Consider the following 14,156-nt stretch of genomic DNA (forward strand, 5'->3'; position numbering starts at 1 on the left):
TTTCTATGGAAGAAATATAGTATCATCAGAATTCAAGTATTTTTAGACATTAAATTTGTAACACTGAATTTTTATCCTCCAAATTTCCCTGCAAAAAATTTCACCTGCAAAAATTCACCTGCAAAAAATTCACCTGCAAAAATTCACCTGCAAAAAATTCACCATCAAATATTCACCATCAAAAATTCACCTGCAAAAAATTCACCTGCAAAAAATTCACCTGCAAAAGTTCACCTGCAAAAGTGATGAACTTTTGACCCAAGCCAGAGCAATCAGCACTAGATCGAGTCGAGCGCCTCTCAGCCAATTAAATTACGCTGCTTGATCACATGACACCGTTAGCCAGCAGTGTGTCTCCTAAAAGAGAGCTGTTTAAAGGTGAGTGATCAAGTTTTTCTCCTAAATAGAGATCATTACAGAACGCCTAGTCCTACTTAAAATCCCATTCATTTTTCTTTTATTTTATCATCTACTCGAACTAAGGAAAACGTTTGACTAACTCAAAGACAATTTCCACGCCTCCCCTGCCTGTCTGCAGAGGCAGTTTTGAATTTAGGAGCGGCAAGATGGCAGCGGCAAACCCTGGCAGTTCTCCGGTAAGTATATTGTTTTTTATCTTGAAGTTTGTCTTTTGAAACGTTAATTTTATTTAAATCCGTTGCTCACGTATAAAGTACACAGACGGGGTCTTTGCTCAACTCGTCTGAGGCGTGTCTCACTAAGCGCTACATGCTAGCTTCCTGCTAACCGAGCTACCCTTTACATGCTGTGCTTTAGAAAATAGGATACTCGGTACAAAACCATACTCCGCAGATATTGATAGATAGACGAACACTGCAAATATAATGTTGGAAACGAGAACGGCCTTTGGTGAAGGGGTAAAATACACCATGAATAAAGCCATAGAGTGAATGGCTGTCATGGTTGGTATTAAAACGGAAATATAGGATTAATATAACATACAATTAGGGAAAATGTAAGGAACACAATGTAAATGATATTGTAAAGTCATTAAAACAGCATACTCTGATTAAAAGAAACATAATTGGGTAGGATGATGATAGCCTTTTGATAGTCTTTTGAAGGTCATAAGCTTCGTTCGGCGATAGTCCGGACTGATAAAGTGTAGGAAATGCCAGTGCAGCGGGCTAAATGCAAACACGCTTACACACACATACACTAAATTAGGATAAGTCCTTGGGACATTCTGAATGTTCTAAACCAATTCTGAACCACCAAAAGATCAGTAGACAGCAACATTAGATTGTTAGAGCTAGGAAGAGAGGTGTTTTGGTTTTCTGTCTCTTACAGAGAAAGGAACAGACACCAGACGAGGTCACAGATATACGAGGATCCTTCGCAGCAGACACAGACACAGTGACTGCTGAAACACCAACTGGGTTCAAGTGTCATGGCATCTTGGGCTCCAGCTAGTTACCTCAAAAGGATGGATCCCATAAACACAGCAATAACCATGAAGGGGTTGGCGGAAATCCAGGAACACCAGACCAACGAGGTTCGAGAGGCTCTTGGTCGAAAGGGGGACACGTTCCTGTTCCTTTTTCTGGGGAACACAGCTGTGACCCCAGAATACACAGATCATTGTTTGAAATCGGGGCAGAATAATCCCCTGATCTGTGCAACGACTGAAGGGTTGTCTAACCCCTGAGGTTGAAGAAAGAAGAGCAGAGGATCACCCGACTGGAAGACACTGGTGCCTACAGCCATAAAATAAAGGCTAAAAGCTCCTCGGACAGAGGTTCTAGTCTGAGTACGTTTGGAGGGTATAAGGTAGCACCGAAATAAAGCTGTGGGAGAACTGGGGAGTAATGGGAGTGTCATCTGTACCCACTATTGTTGTTGTAATGATAGTTTTTCTTGCATCTGAACTGCGCAAACACAGAGGTCATCTCACATATGGTTCACCCAACAGGGGGACAAAGGGCCTCAGGAGTAAGAAGAAATGAACCCGGCAACACTGGATTGCAGGGTGTAAGTGAGCTCTTTAAGTCTAAAGAGCTCATCAGGGGGAATTGTTGGATTATAATATTATTTTATGCCATGTTAGACCCCTAATTAAAGATTGTGAATTATTATGTAGTTTTAGTTTGCATTATTCTCCTGAATTAGAAGAAGGTGATAACTGTTACATTTGTTAAACTGATCTGCATTACATTAGACTGCTGATTTATTGTGAATGAATGATATTGTTTTATGATGCATTATACTGCTGAGTTATAAGAAATACGGTTCCAGAAAGTCATCGCCTTATTTGTCTGGTTGGAAGAGAACAGAGCATACTGCCCCATCTCAGCAGGAGCAGATAAACAGGGAGCCAAGGTCATAGCTTAGGCGCTGTGTGAGAAAGAATGTGAATGTTTAGGCTTTTATGATGAGGTGGGGGCCACTAGAGGCTATAAGAGTTTGATCAAGGCTCCACCATTTTGAGATCTGATGCTGTCTGCTGTATGGTGTCCATCTCCCACGCGTGTGTTCATTAAATCATCGTTTGACTCAACCCGGCCGGACCAGTGTTGTTATTTTGGTTTTCCTCTTGTATCCATCCCCAATATTTGAATCCGTAACAGTAGCAAAGAAACAAAAACAAAAAAACCAAAAACATAACACATGGACACTTTTGGCCACAAACAAGCTGAAGGGATGGTGATTTTTTTAATGAACCCAGATTGTTAAAAACCAATTAGAATCAAATTTATTTATCAGCAGCATCAATAGTAACAAAAATACAATTTAATTTTCGCTGTCAAAGTCGATTTAACTGAAATTACGTGTTTCCGGTTACTGTGGAGGTCGCAATATGGCGCTTTCCGGTGGCTGCAGCCAGATGGTGTTTTTTAATTTTTTTATTAGTAATATTAACATACAAAGAAAATGCACCATATATTACACATTCAGAGAATAAACATTCCTTACATATTAGCAACTTTCATACATAGGAAAAAGAAAATATAAAGATGGGGTCACATAATTTAACAGATTATTAAATCACTAAATCAAAATCTTCCACAAAGGAAACAAAAAAAGCAGCTTTTTTCTTTTGAACTAAGGTCAAAGATTTAACCAACAGGTTTAAGTCGTTTTTCTAGTAAGCTAGTGTTGGTTTGGTCTTAAAAAAAACGACATTTATGTATAAATTGCTTGCACAAGATTAATAACACATTAACACCATAATTAGCTTTCTTTTCTTTCAAAAACACTCCAAACATTATCATATTTAAGGTAAATGGGGTAATTTGAATCCCACTGGAATAAAGCCAGGTATGAAAATCCAACCAAAATATTTGTATAAAATTGCACAAAAAGAATAGATGGTCCAAATCCTCCTCTTCTGTTTCACAAAATACACAATTACCAGTTTCTATTTTGAATCTATGAATCTATTTTGAGTCTATTTGTCGGGTAAATTTTATTCAAAATTTTAAATTGGACTTCTTTCCCTTTAGGAGGGATAGGGAAGGTGATATAATCAGTTCTTATTTTTTCAATTTCTTCCCTTTGGAAATCTTTTAATATGTAATTACGTCTAAGTAAATTTGGAGAATAAAGACTCCTTAATGAAGATCTTAGAAACTTATTATTGCATTTAACATCACAAAATCAAATACCATCTATATATAATTGCCTTAACTTGGGGGAGATGTCAGAATATATTATATCATTTACAACTAGGTTTTTAAGTGACAATGGAATGGATTTTATAACCCGATTAAATTTACTTTTAGAACATTGGATATTAAACTTTTGGCAAAAATCTTGATGTCCTAGAACATGTCCTTCCTCATCTACAAAATGGGCAATTGCCCAAACACCTTTTGATAACCAATCTTGAATAAAAATAGATTTTCTGTTCATCAGTATATATCTATTGTTCCAAATTGGGCTATTATGTGGAGTGAAATTATGTTTAAATAACATTTTCCAATAAAGAAGGACCTGTTTATGGAATTCAGAGAGTTTAACAGGTAGCTTAGTAATTTCAAAGTCACACTTTAGGAGAAAATCAATACCCCCCAGTGTGTTAAAGACCTTACTTGGTATAAAAAACCAAATGGAGTGTGGATTATTTAGGAAGGATTTTAACCATTTAAGTTTCAAAACACCATTCATTATATCAAAGTCAAATGCGTTTCCACCACCTTCAATGTATGGCTTAACCAAATCATCTTTAGATATATAATGGCACTTATTCCTCCAAATAAAATTAAAAATCAAGATATTAATTGTTTTAATAACTTTATTTGATATTGATAAAGAGTAAGCTGGATATATAAATCTAGATAAACTATCCATTTTGGTTAATAATATTCTTCCAAAAATTGTGATGTCTCTTTGTAACCACTTATTTAGGATTGTCTTACATTTGTCAACATTATCTGAAATATTTACTTTTTCTAAGACTTTGTGATCTTTTGAAATTGTGATGCCCAAATATTTGACCTCCTTCTTCACCTTTATACCGTACAGTAATTGTGAATGACACTCCTTTAATGCCAATAGTTCACATTTATTTAAATTTAACTTGAAGCCTGAAGCTTTTAAGAATGTAGTGATTATTTGTTTTACCAGGGGAATCTGATGTTCATTTTTTAAGAAAAGAGTAGTGTCATCCGCAAGTTGACTAATTATTAAAAAATTATCCATAATCTCAATTCCGGCAACGCTGCTGTTTTTAATTAGAATTGCAGCATCTCCACAACCATTATGAATAACAACGGAGATCTTCCACACCCTTGCCTAATGGCTGCAGCCAGATGCTCTTGTGCCATCAATGTGGATTGTCAAGACTGAGAGACCTCTTCCCTCTGACCCCTCCCCAAACCCTCAAACCCGCCTACCCACCTCGACATACAAACTCTGTGTGGCTTCACGTGTTCTGTTGATGTTTACATGATCGAAATAACTTGAACACAAACACAAACAAACAAAGAGGAAGACCGCACCGGAAGGACAAAACTACAAGTCCCAGCATCCTCTGTGTTTAGGGAGCAGCAGTGAAAGTGAAAGTATTGAGCCTCCGTTCAGAGCAGCAGCAGCAGGAAGGTGGTGAGTGTTAACATGAATATGTTTCTTCTTATGACATAAAATAATTCCACGCTGTTCGTGTCTGTGGGTGAAATGTGAGGCCGGTCGGCTCCTCTGAGCGCTGGTTTCCTGTAAGTAGAGAGGAAGTGAGTTTAGCTGAGCCTCCGTTTAGCTGAGAGAGCAGGAGGAGAGTGAGAGCTGTGCTGAGGCAGGGTGAGTGTTAACACCGCTCTGACGTTACTGTCTCTGTGGCGGGAACAACAGGCTCCGTCAGTGGAGGCAAAAATAATCAGACTTTGGTTTTTCAAAGGAAACAACTTTATGTCGGAAGTTCCCGCACGCTCATTGGATAACGACTTGTCAATCTCAAGTTATTAGCCAATGAGCGTGCGGATTCACAGAAAGACCCGCCTTTATCACGGGACTTTAAAAACTACAATGGCGACAGAAACTCCGTGAGTGGAGTTCAGGGTGACGTTATGAAACTGTGACGTTTGAGCCACTTCCTGTTCTCAGTCCCAGCGTCCTGATCACCGAGGTTTCTGTTGCTCTGATATCTGATATTGATTATATTGGTAAACAGGCTGTAGCATAAACATCAGGTCTGTTCTGAAAACTGGCTTTATTTTTTCAAAGTAAGGGAATATCTGTGGTGTGATACCGCGGGCTCATGGGCTAAGGACTTGGATTGACAAGTCAAGCGCAGATGATTGTGTTGTTTCTTATAAAGGCTTGTGTGTGTGTGTCCTTGTGTCAGTGGAACTGAATCAGTGTGTTAGAGAAAGTGCTCCTCTGCTGTGCCGTCATCGTGTGGATGCTTCTTTTAAAGTTGGAACTCGTGTTTTTATGATCTGCTTCATTTCATTGAACCTTTATTTCTAACCATGAAGTCCCTTTGAGGTTACAGCCTCCTGGTTAGGTTTAGGCTGTTATTGTGCTTCAGGCTGAAATATGAGGAGTAAGGAGTGGGGCTGGTTCGCCCTCATGACCCTCACCATAACACATACGTCACAGGACAGTGTTTACCACAGAAACTCCATGAAATGATCAATGAGAGCTTTAGAAACCCGTCAGTGTGATGCTTCCAGTACAACAGCACCTCTGAGTGTGTCTGTTTGCCTCTCAGACTAACTGCACCCTGACATCAAGAAGATGGAGGAAAAGGATGGAGCAGGATCTGCAGCATCCAGCTGTGTGTCTGTGAGGAGTGACCGGTCCAAAGAAGAACCTCCAGACTTCAGTAATGAACCTGCAGCAACAAAGTAAGAGAGCTGCTGACTCATTTATTCAGTGTAAATAATGATTTTTGATGCAATGGGAGAAAAAAAATGACAAAAACAGTTTTAAAAATAAGGATTAAAATATTACAAACTATATTTTTGAGTTTCCTGATGTAGTACAAAAATATCTGAACATAACTGTATATAGGACAGATATTTTACGGTTCTTTTAGGCAGCACCAAAAAACAAAAAGACTATTTTTAAGCTGTCTGAGGTAGTGAGTCAACATGTCACACTGGGTCAAAGGTCAGGGAGTAAAAGTGTGTTTTAAAGGAGGTTTAAAAGCAGCGAGTGAAGGAGCCTGTCGAGGTAAATCGTCCCATAACTGATCAAATTGAGTTGGTGGACCTCTGTGTGAAATCAAGCATCTGGTTCACAGAGAGGATAACCCTCAAATGGGCTGTACAACATTATATAGTGAGACAAAAACAGAGATTATCGTAACCATCGCTCTCTCGCATGGACGTGGCAGTCTTGCTGTCTGCTGCGAATCCTCCCCGTACCTCCGTGACCTCGTCTGGTATCTGCTCCCTCCTCTGTAAGAGACAGTAAAGGAAAACACGTCTCTGCCTAGTCTTGAAAATCTAATGTTATCATCCATTGTTCTTCTAGGGCCTCTTCTTCTCGTGGCCTCAGCTAACTGCTAATATTTAAATGGCTAACATTAACATGTGTGCCAGCCAGGTTAACATTTATGATGAACTATGATTAATTAACTGATGTTGAAACTGGAGCTTTACTGACCTCTGAAATTCCTCCTAAAGTGTTGTTCAGTGTTGTGACAGTCAGCTGCTTCAGCTGCTGCTGGGATGGGCTGTGGCAAAGAGAACAGAGAAAATCTAAATCAGAGTTTTTCTCTGAATTAAAAGCAAGGAAACAACAATATATTCTACATGGTGAAACTGATGGTTTCTGGTGTTTGGGTCTGTTTTTCTGTATTTATGCAGGTAAAGTGTAAACTCAGATGAATCATACCATCAAATGTTAAAGGAAAATATCAGGATGAGTGTCTGTGAGCTGAGAAGGACGTGAAGCGAGCAGTTTATCCCAGAGCTGAAGCTGCTCTGTGTGCAGAGATGAGCTCAGATTCCTGCTGTGATTGATCAACAGTCACAGAAATGTAGACTTGTAGTTATTACTGCAGTATGGTCACAGCAGATACTCATAAACATGTATTATGAGGATGGATGATCAAGTTTCTCACTCTCTCCTTTAAATCTCAGTTTTTTTCTTCTTCACAGTTTATCTGTTAATTTATTAATGAACAACACTGAAAGAGTTTCTGTTCTATTTCCCCTTGAACATCACCTTATTAGGGCGGCATTAGGAAATAGCCCCCCTCCAAAGAATGAATAAATGAATGATGATAATAATAAAATGATTAAAAAGCAGAGCTCAGAGTGGTAGAATGGTCAAACATGGATCCACGGGTGCTTCAACTGCATTTGGTGACGTGACTAAAGCAAATCTTTCAAATAATCCCACCATCAACGGGATGTTGTCTCCTTTACTACGGTTACTTTACTTGGTCACCGTGTGAATTTCTTTGAAATGAACCAAATTCTTTTATTTGTTGGTTGTTGCATATTTAACCTCTACAGTCAGGAAAGGAGGAGATGAGGCCTCAACAATGTTGGGTTGTAGCTGTGCTTCAGGTTAGAGTGAGTGTCCATGGAATAAATGTAAGTCAGTGAACTGGAAACATGACTGTGTTCAAACTTTGTTTTCCTTTTTATAATGAGTCTAATCAAAGGTGGACAGAAGTATCTCCACTTTGACTTTTCTGTGTCACCATCAGAGCTTCTGCACAGTGTGGAGAAAGATCCAGAAGCACAGCTGGACTGCAGACAGCCAGTCAGAGCAGCTGTGTACAAAGTAAGACTGAACATCTGTCTGCTGATGGACTCATTTCTGAAAACTGGACTTCTTGTGTTGTTCAGACATTGAAGAGTTTTCTTTCTCTTTAGTCTCATTGTTTTTCTTTCTTTCAGCAGATGTTGGTCTGCAGGAGGTTTTAGATGAACATAAGATCAGTCTGAGGAGGAGATGTGAACGTGTGACTGAAGGAAGTGATGAAACAGGAAGTAGAACCCTCCTCAACACCATCTACACTGAGCTCTACATCACAGAGGGACAGAGTGAAGAGGTTCATACCCAACATGAGGTGAGGCAGCTGGAGACAGCTTCCAAGATGGACGCCCTCCATGACGCTCCAATCAGGTGCCAGGACATCTTTAAAGCCTTACCTGACCAACAGAGACCCATCAGAGTGGTTCTGACCAACGGCGTGGCTGGTGTTGGAAAAACCTTCTCAGTGCAGAAGTTCACTCTGGACTGGGCAGAGGGCTTGGAGAACCAACATGTCAGTGTGGTGGTTCTGCTTTCATTCAGGGAGCTGAACCTGATCAGAGATGAGCAGTACAGTCTTCTGGAGCTGCTCCATGTTTTCCATCCAACATTACAGAAGGTCACAGCAGAGAAGCTGGCTGTCTCTCAGCTTTTGTTCATCTTTGACGGCCTGGATGAAAGCAGACTTTCATTGGATTTCACCAACAGGAAGCTGCTGTCTGATGTCACACAGAAGTCATCAGTCAGCCAGCTGCTGACAAACCTCATCCAGGGGAATCTGCTTCCCTCGGCTCTCGTCTGGATAACTTCCCGACCTGCAGCAGCCAATCAGATCCCTCCTACATGTGTTGACAGGCTAACAGAAGTACGAGGCTTCACTGATGCCCAGAAGGAGGAGTACTTCAGGAGGAGATTCAGTGATGAAGAGCTGTCCAGCAGAATCATCTCCCACATGAAGACATCCAGGAGCCTCCACATCATGTGTAGAATCCCAGTCTTCTGCTGGATCACTGCTACAGTTCTGGAGCACATGTTGACTACAGAGCAGAGAGGAGAGCTGCCCAAGGCCCTGACTGACATGTACTCACACTTCCTGCTGGTTCAGACAAAGAGGAAGAAGAACAAGTACCACGAGGGACATGAGACGAGTCCACAGGAGCTGACGGAGGCTGACAGGGAAGTTCTTCTGAAGCTGGGGAGGTTGGCGTTTGAACATCTGGAGAAAGGAAACATCATGTTCTACCAAGAAGACCTGGAGCAGTGTGGTCTGGATGTGACAGAGGCCTCGGTGTACTCAGGAGTTTGTACAGAGATCTTCAAAAGAGAGTGTGTGATCTTCCAGAAACCAGTCTACTGCTTTGTTCATCTGAGCCTCCAGGAGTTTCTGGCTGCAGTCTACATGTTCCACTGTCACACCAACAGGAAGACAGAGGTGCTGAAGAACCTTTTGGGAAAAGAATACAACGAGTCCTCTCTGGATGATTTCCTTAAACGAGCCATGGAGAAATCCCTCCAGAGTAAAAATGGCCACCTGGACCTTTTTGTTCGCTTCCTTCATGGCCTCTGTCTGGAGTCCAACCAGAGACTCTTAGTAGGTCTGCTGGGTCAGACAAAGATCAGTCCAGGAACCATCCAGAGAGTCATCAACAACCTGAAGAAGATGAACAGTGATGAAATCTCTCCTGACAGAAGCATCAACATCTTCCACTGTCTGATGGAGATGAACGACCTCTCAGTACATCAGGAGATCCAAGAGTTCCTGAAGTCAGAGAACAAATCAAAGTTTCTCTCTGAGATCCAGTGCTCAGCTCTGGCCTTAATGCTGCTGATGTCAGAGGAGGTTCTGGATGAGTTGGACCTGCAGAAGTACAAAACATCATGGCGGGGACGACAGAGACTGATTCCAGCTGTGAGGAACTGCAGACAGGCTGGGTGAGTCCAGATGTGATCATTAACATCATTGATCAGTGTAGGTTAGTAGTTTAATGTTGAAAATAAAATCAGATTGTAACCACAAAGTGTTTGTGTCCGTACGCTGCAACCTTCCACACCATCCTTTATCGTACAGACTCAGCAGCAGCTCCATGGATCCCAAATCCAAGAGTGGAGAACAGATTTGAAGTGTGTCACATCCATGCAGTCACAGCTGTTTCCACCATGTTTCCACTGATATTGATCCTGTTCAATGACACGTTTCATATCAGTGAATATGTTCTTCAGGACGTCCACTGACATGTTTAAGTGTCCTGCTGGAAATCACTCAAATCATCCATGAAATCCATGAAAAATCCTTTTAGTGTTTCTAACTTCCCCCTCTGTCCTCTCTCTCTCTCCATCCTCCTCACTGCTGCTTTCACTGATAATCACACAAACATCGTATTCAGCTACAAAATAACAATAATATCATCTGATGATCATTGTTAGAAGAGCAGCATCCATATTTGATATCAGAGTAACACACTGATGGTTATGTGCAGTCATCATCAGTGACTGTGGGTCAAACAGAAGCTCTCTGATTGGTTGCTGACCTTGGTCACCTGTCCACTCTCACCTGTGTGTGTTTGCTCTCTCTTTGCTGTCTCCATCCTCTCTCTCCTTTCTCTCCCTCTCTGTCTTTGTACCGTCACTCAGGTCCAATGGAAACAGTGACATTTACAAACCAATCAAAGACAAACTGATCCATGTCAGGTGATAACAATATTCAAAGTGAATACAGGCTGCTGCTGGACACAGACAGGTGACATCATTTTGACTTGCTGTCACCTGGATCTGGACTAATAAACACTGAAGCCCTGAACAGGAATACAAATCATTTTCTGCCAACTAGCGACACACCAGCAGATAATGGCTCAGAAAGCTAAAATGAGCCAATCATTTCTGTGTTTAGTTCCTGAAATCAGATCTGATATCAGCAGCTCTGAGTTCATTCATCATTATTGTCCAGTGATGAGATTTCTGCTCCGTTTGGTAACAGTCAGCAGGTTTTTCCTGCGTGTGGACGTGAACAGTCGTACCTGACAGCAGGTAGCAAACAGAGATCATCTTTCCAGCTGGAACTCTTCACTGAGCTGAACTCATTCAAAATGTTCTGGAGTCAAAACAGGAAACAGTCCAAATGTGTGTCTTCACTCTGACTCTGGATCAGATCTCAGTGACAGACTGTGGACATTATGGAAGCCTAAATGTGACACCATCTTCCTCCTTCATCTGCAGATTAAAGCCAAACAAAGATTCTCATTAAAAGTCTGCAGGTCTGAGAGAGACTCAATCGTTGTGTCATGTCAAACACAGTAAGAGGAGCTGAAGCACAGATGTGAAGAGCAGATTCATCAGATTATGACCTCACTCTGTTTTGTCTTCATATACATTCAGTCTGTGTTTATAATGCAGATTTTCTGCTTTTATAATAACACATTTTATATTTTCTATCATCACAGACTGACTGACTGTCGACTCTCAAAGACTCACTGTGAAGTTGTGGCCTCAGCTCTGAAGTCCAACCCCTCCCATTTGACAGAGCTGGACATGAGTAGAAATGATGACCTGCAGGATTCAGGTGTGAAGCTTCTGTGTGCTGGACTGGAGAGTCCAAACTGTCGACTGGAGACTCTGAGGTGAGTTCACTGACTGCGGCTGTTGTTGTTTTTCTATATTTCAGGTCTTTGATTGATGTTTGAAACTTTCTTTAGTTCCTAAATGTTCAGGATGTTTCTGAAGACAAATGTGAAGAAGTTTGAGTGCTTTCAGAAATGTTGTCTTTCCAAACGACTGAACAACAGTTTTTCCTTTTGGCTCCAAACAGAAGTGACAGACTTGAGCAGGGTTCATTTAAAGGCTGACAGAAGTGGAGTGGTGACGGGGAGATGTTTGACAGGACAGTGTTTCAGCCTCCACAGGTTCATGTTGTGCTCCATCAGTCAGTGAAGATGAAGTCAGTGCTGATGAGGCTGTAGAGTGTGTGAGGGATGTGAATGAGGATGATGAAGATCTGATGATAGCAGATAAAAACAGGCTGCAGAGACTTTGAGCCATACAGGGCACACAGTGTGTACAGAACAGCTGAAATCATTATGGAGGCCTCACTGGAATATGGAAGCATCACAGTACAGCTTCAGTGAAGCTTTAAAGTCTCTGATATGAGATGAGAAATAAAGCAGCCAGAGCTTTTTCATGAGTGGAAATCCACGGTGACTGTGAGCTGCTGCTACAGCCTCCAGATTAGCCAGCAGCTCATCCTGCTCAACATTTTCTCACCAACTTTAATGGAAGTGTGATGTTTTCAGCTGGAGTGATGGTCAGGGTGGCCTCCCTCTCCTCTTCTTCTCCTCTTCCTCTTTCATTTGTAAAGCCACTTCTGCTGCTTTCATTCATGTGGAAGTCCTGTAGCTGAGTTTGGGAGAGACTAACAGCCTCGGCAGCAGAGGGGAGAAAGGCTGTAACACCACCACTTTACTCTGTTCTACCTGTCACATCATTTTATCAGGAAACAAATATGCTAATGTTTTTACTATGTTTGTCTTGAAGATGTAAGAAGATCACATGGTGCTTTTTCTTATTGTGTTGGTTTGTTTCCTGTCTCTTGGATGGAGCCCAGCTGTGCGTGGCCCCTGGGCCTGTGGTCAGAGTGTGTGCTGGATAATCCGGCCCAGGATGAGGCCAAACTGACATGGGATGAAATGTCTGTCACATAATTGATCTTAGTGTAGTTTCATTTCTGCACAATTTAAAAACAACCCAAACTTTGTTCTGTCTTTTCTATGTTATACTGTAGACTTTCTTTGATACTGTGTCCAAAAGGAGCAGCTTTTACTTTGAAGGGGAGGCGTCTCTGTTTCCTCTTCAGGTTGGATGATGGAAGCAAATGAGTGTGTGATGTTCTTTCAGTGTTGCACTTTGTAGACGGTCCCTGAGCACTGGTCTCACAGCCAGCTGCACATAGAGACCAGTGTTGTTAGTCCAGGTCAGAAGATGACTTGTTGGAATGAAAATGAGCTTGTAGTTTGTCTGCTTTATAATAATGTGACTGGAAAAAGGTGTTGGACTTCAAATATGTCCATTTCTTTCACACTTCACCTTTAAAAGTGAAGCCTTGTGGTTCCTGGAAGGAAAAACACGACTTTTTCAAGTCTTTGTCCTGTTTTTATGAGAAATGTACGACTTTAATGTGAAAGATTCAGAGTTTTTTCTCTTGTTGTGTTTGTTTGAAGCTGCTTCCTGTTGGCTTCAGCTGTTTGGAGTTTCCATTTTCTAAACTTCTACATTCTGAACCTTCTTCAGCTCTGAACAGATGATGAAACACTGAATGATTTCAAGCACCTTGTCTAATAAACTTACATCTTTCATTCTTTATACAGATTGATGGGCTGTGGTTTGTCAGAGATCAGCTGTGATTATCTGGCAGCAGCACTGAAGTCCAACCCCTCCCATCTGAGACAGCTGGACCTGAGTAGTGACTTCTTGTCTTCGACCAAAAACAACCTGCAGGATCCAGGAGTGAAGCATCTGTGTGATTTCCTGGAGAGTCCAGGATGTGGACTTGAAACTCTGAGGTCAGTCAGCATGTCTTAGTTGTGCTGAGATGAATATGATGTGAAAGTTGTTCTGACACTAAACTGCAGACATCAGGCTGATATTATACTGATCCACACTGAGGATCTTCATGGTAAAGTCTGTTTTCTTCTTCTCTGGTTTAGTCCATTGACTGCAGCAGGACAATGTTCACATTTCAAACAGTGATACTCAACGTATGGCCCGCGGCCCACATGCGGCCTGCCCACCTTTCCTGATTCAGAGAGAGGGGACCCTGATTAACTGTGTAGCTTCTTCCTCACAGTTCTAAGTATCAGACACAACAATGAATAATCCACAGCTGACTGTCTTTAGCAGGTCAAAGGTCACGGCACACAGCAGACAGTGGGAAATATTATAACTCTGATCATTTATCAGCACATATCCATATGTATAAAAACAAAGCTGACACTGTG

At 41.4% G+C, this 14,156-nt stretch overlaps 1 protein-coding gene and 1 long non-coding RNA gene across 8 annotated transcripts in view; both read left to right on the forward strand.

The window, feature by feature from the left end:
- Positions 1-3,845, forward strand: LOC146493868 (uncharacterized). The gene is made up of 2 exons (XR_014872134.1): positions 1-378; positions 484-3,845. It is a non-coding gene; the product is annotated as an uncharacterized LOC146493868 (long non-coding RNA).
- A 915-nt stretch (positions 3,846-4,760) lies between these two features.
- Positions 4,761-14,156, forward strand: part of LOC146493869 (protein NLRC3-like) — a 53,453-nt gene continuing 44,057 nt past the window's right edge. For 2 of the 7 annotated variants that reach the window (XM_085149676.1, XM_085149675.1), the window contains exons 1-5: positions 4,768-5,064; positions 6,170-6,305; positions 8,123-8,199; positions 8,316-10,104; positions 11,610-11,786. In XM_085149676.1, coding sequence (XP_085005802.1) covers positions 6,196-6,305; positions 8,123-8,199; positions 8,316-10,104; positions 11,610-11,786 — 2,153 coding nt within the window. In that variant the 5' untranslated portion in view covers positions 4,768-5,064; positions 6,170-6,195. Of the gene's footprint in view, positions 5,065-6,169; positions 6,306-8,122; positions 8,200-8,315; positions 10,105-11,609; positions 11,787-13,526; positions 13,722-14,156 lie in introns of all 7 variants that reach the window. The other 5 variants (XM_085149670.1, XM_085149671.1, XM_085149673.1 and 2 more) reach the window with 5 other exon arrangements.

Source organism: Neolamprologus multifasciatus, chromosome 22, assembly GCF_963576455.1.
Source record: "Neolamprologus multifasciatus chromosome 22, fNeoMul1.2, whole genome shotgun sequence".
Lineage (NCBI taxonomy): Eukaryota > Metazoa > Chordata > Actinopteri > Cichliformes > Cichlidae > Neolamprologus > Neolamprologus multifasciatus.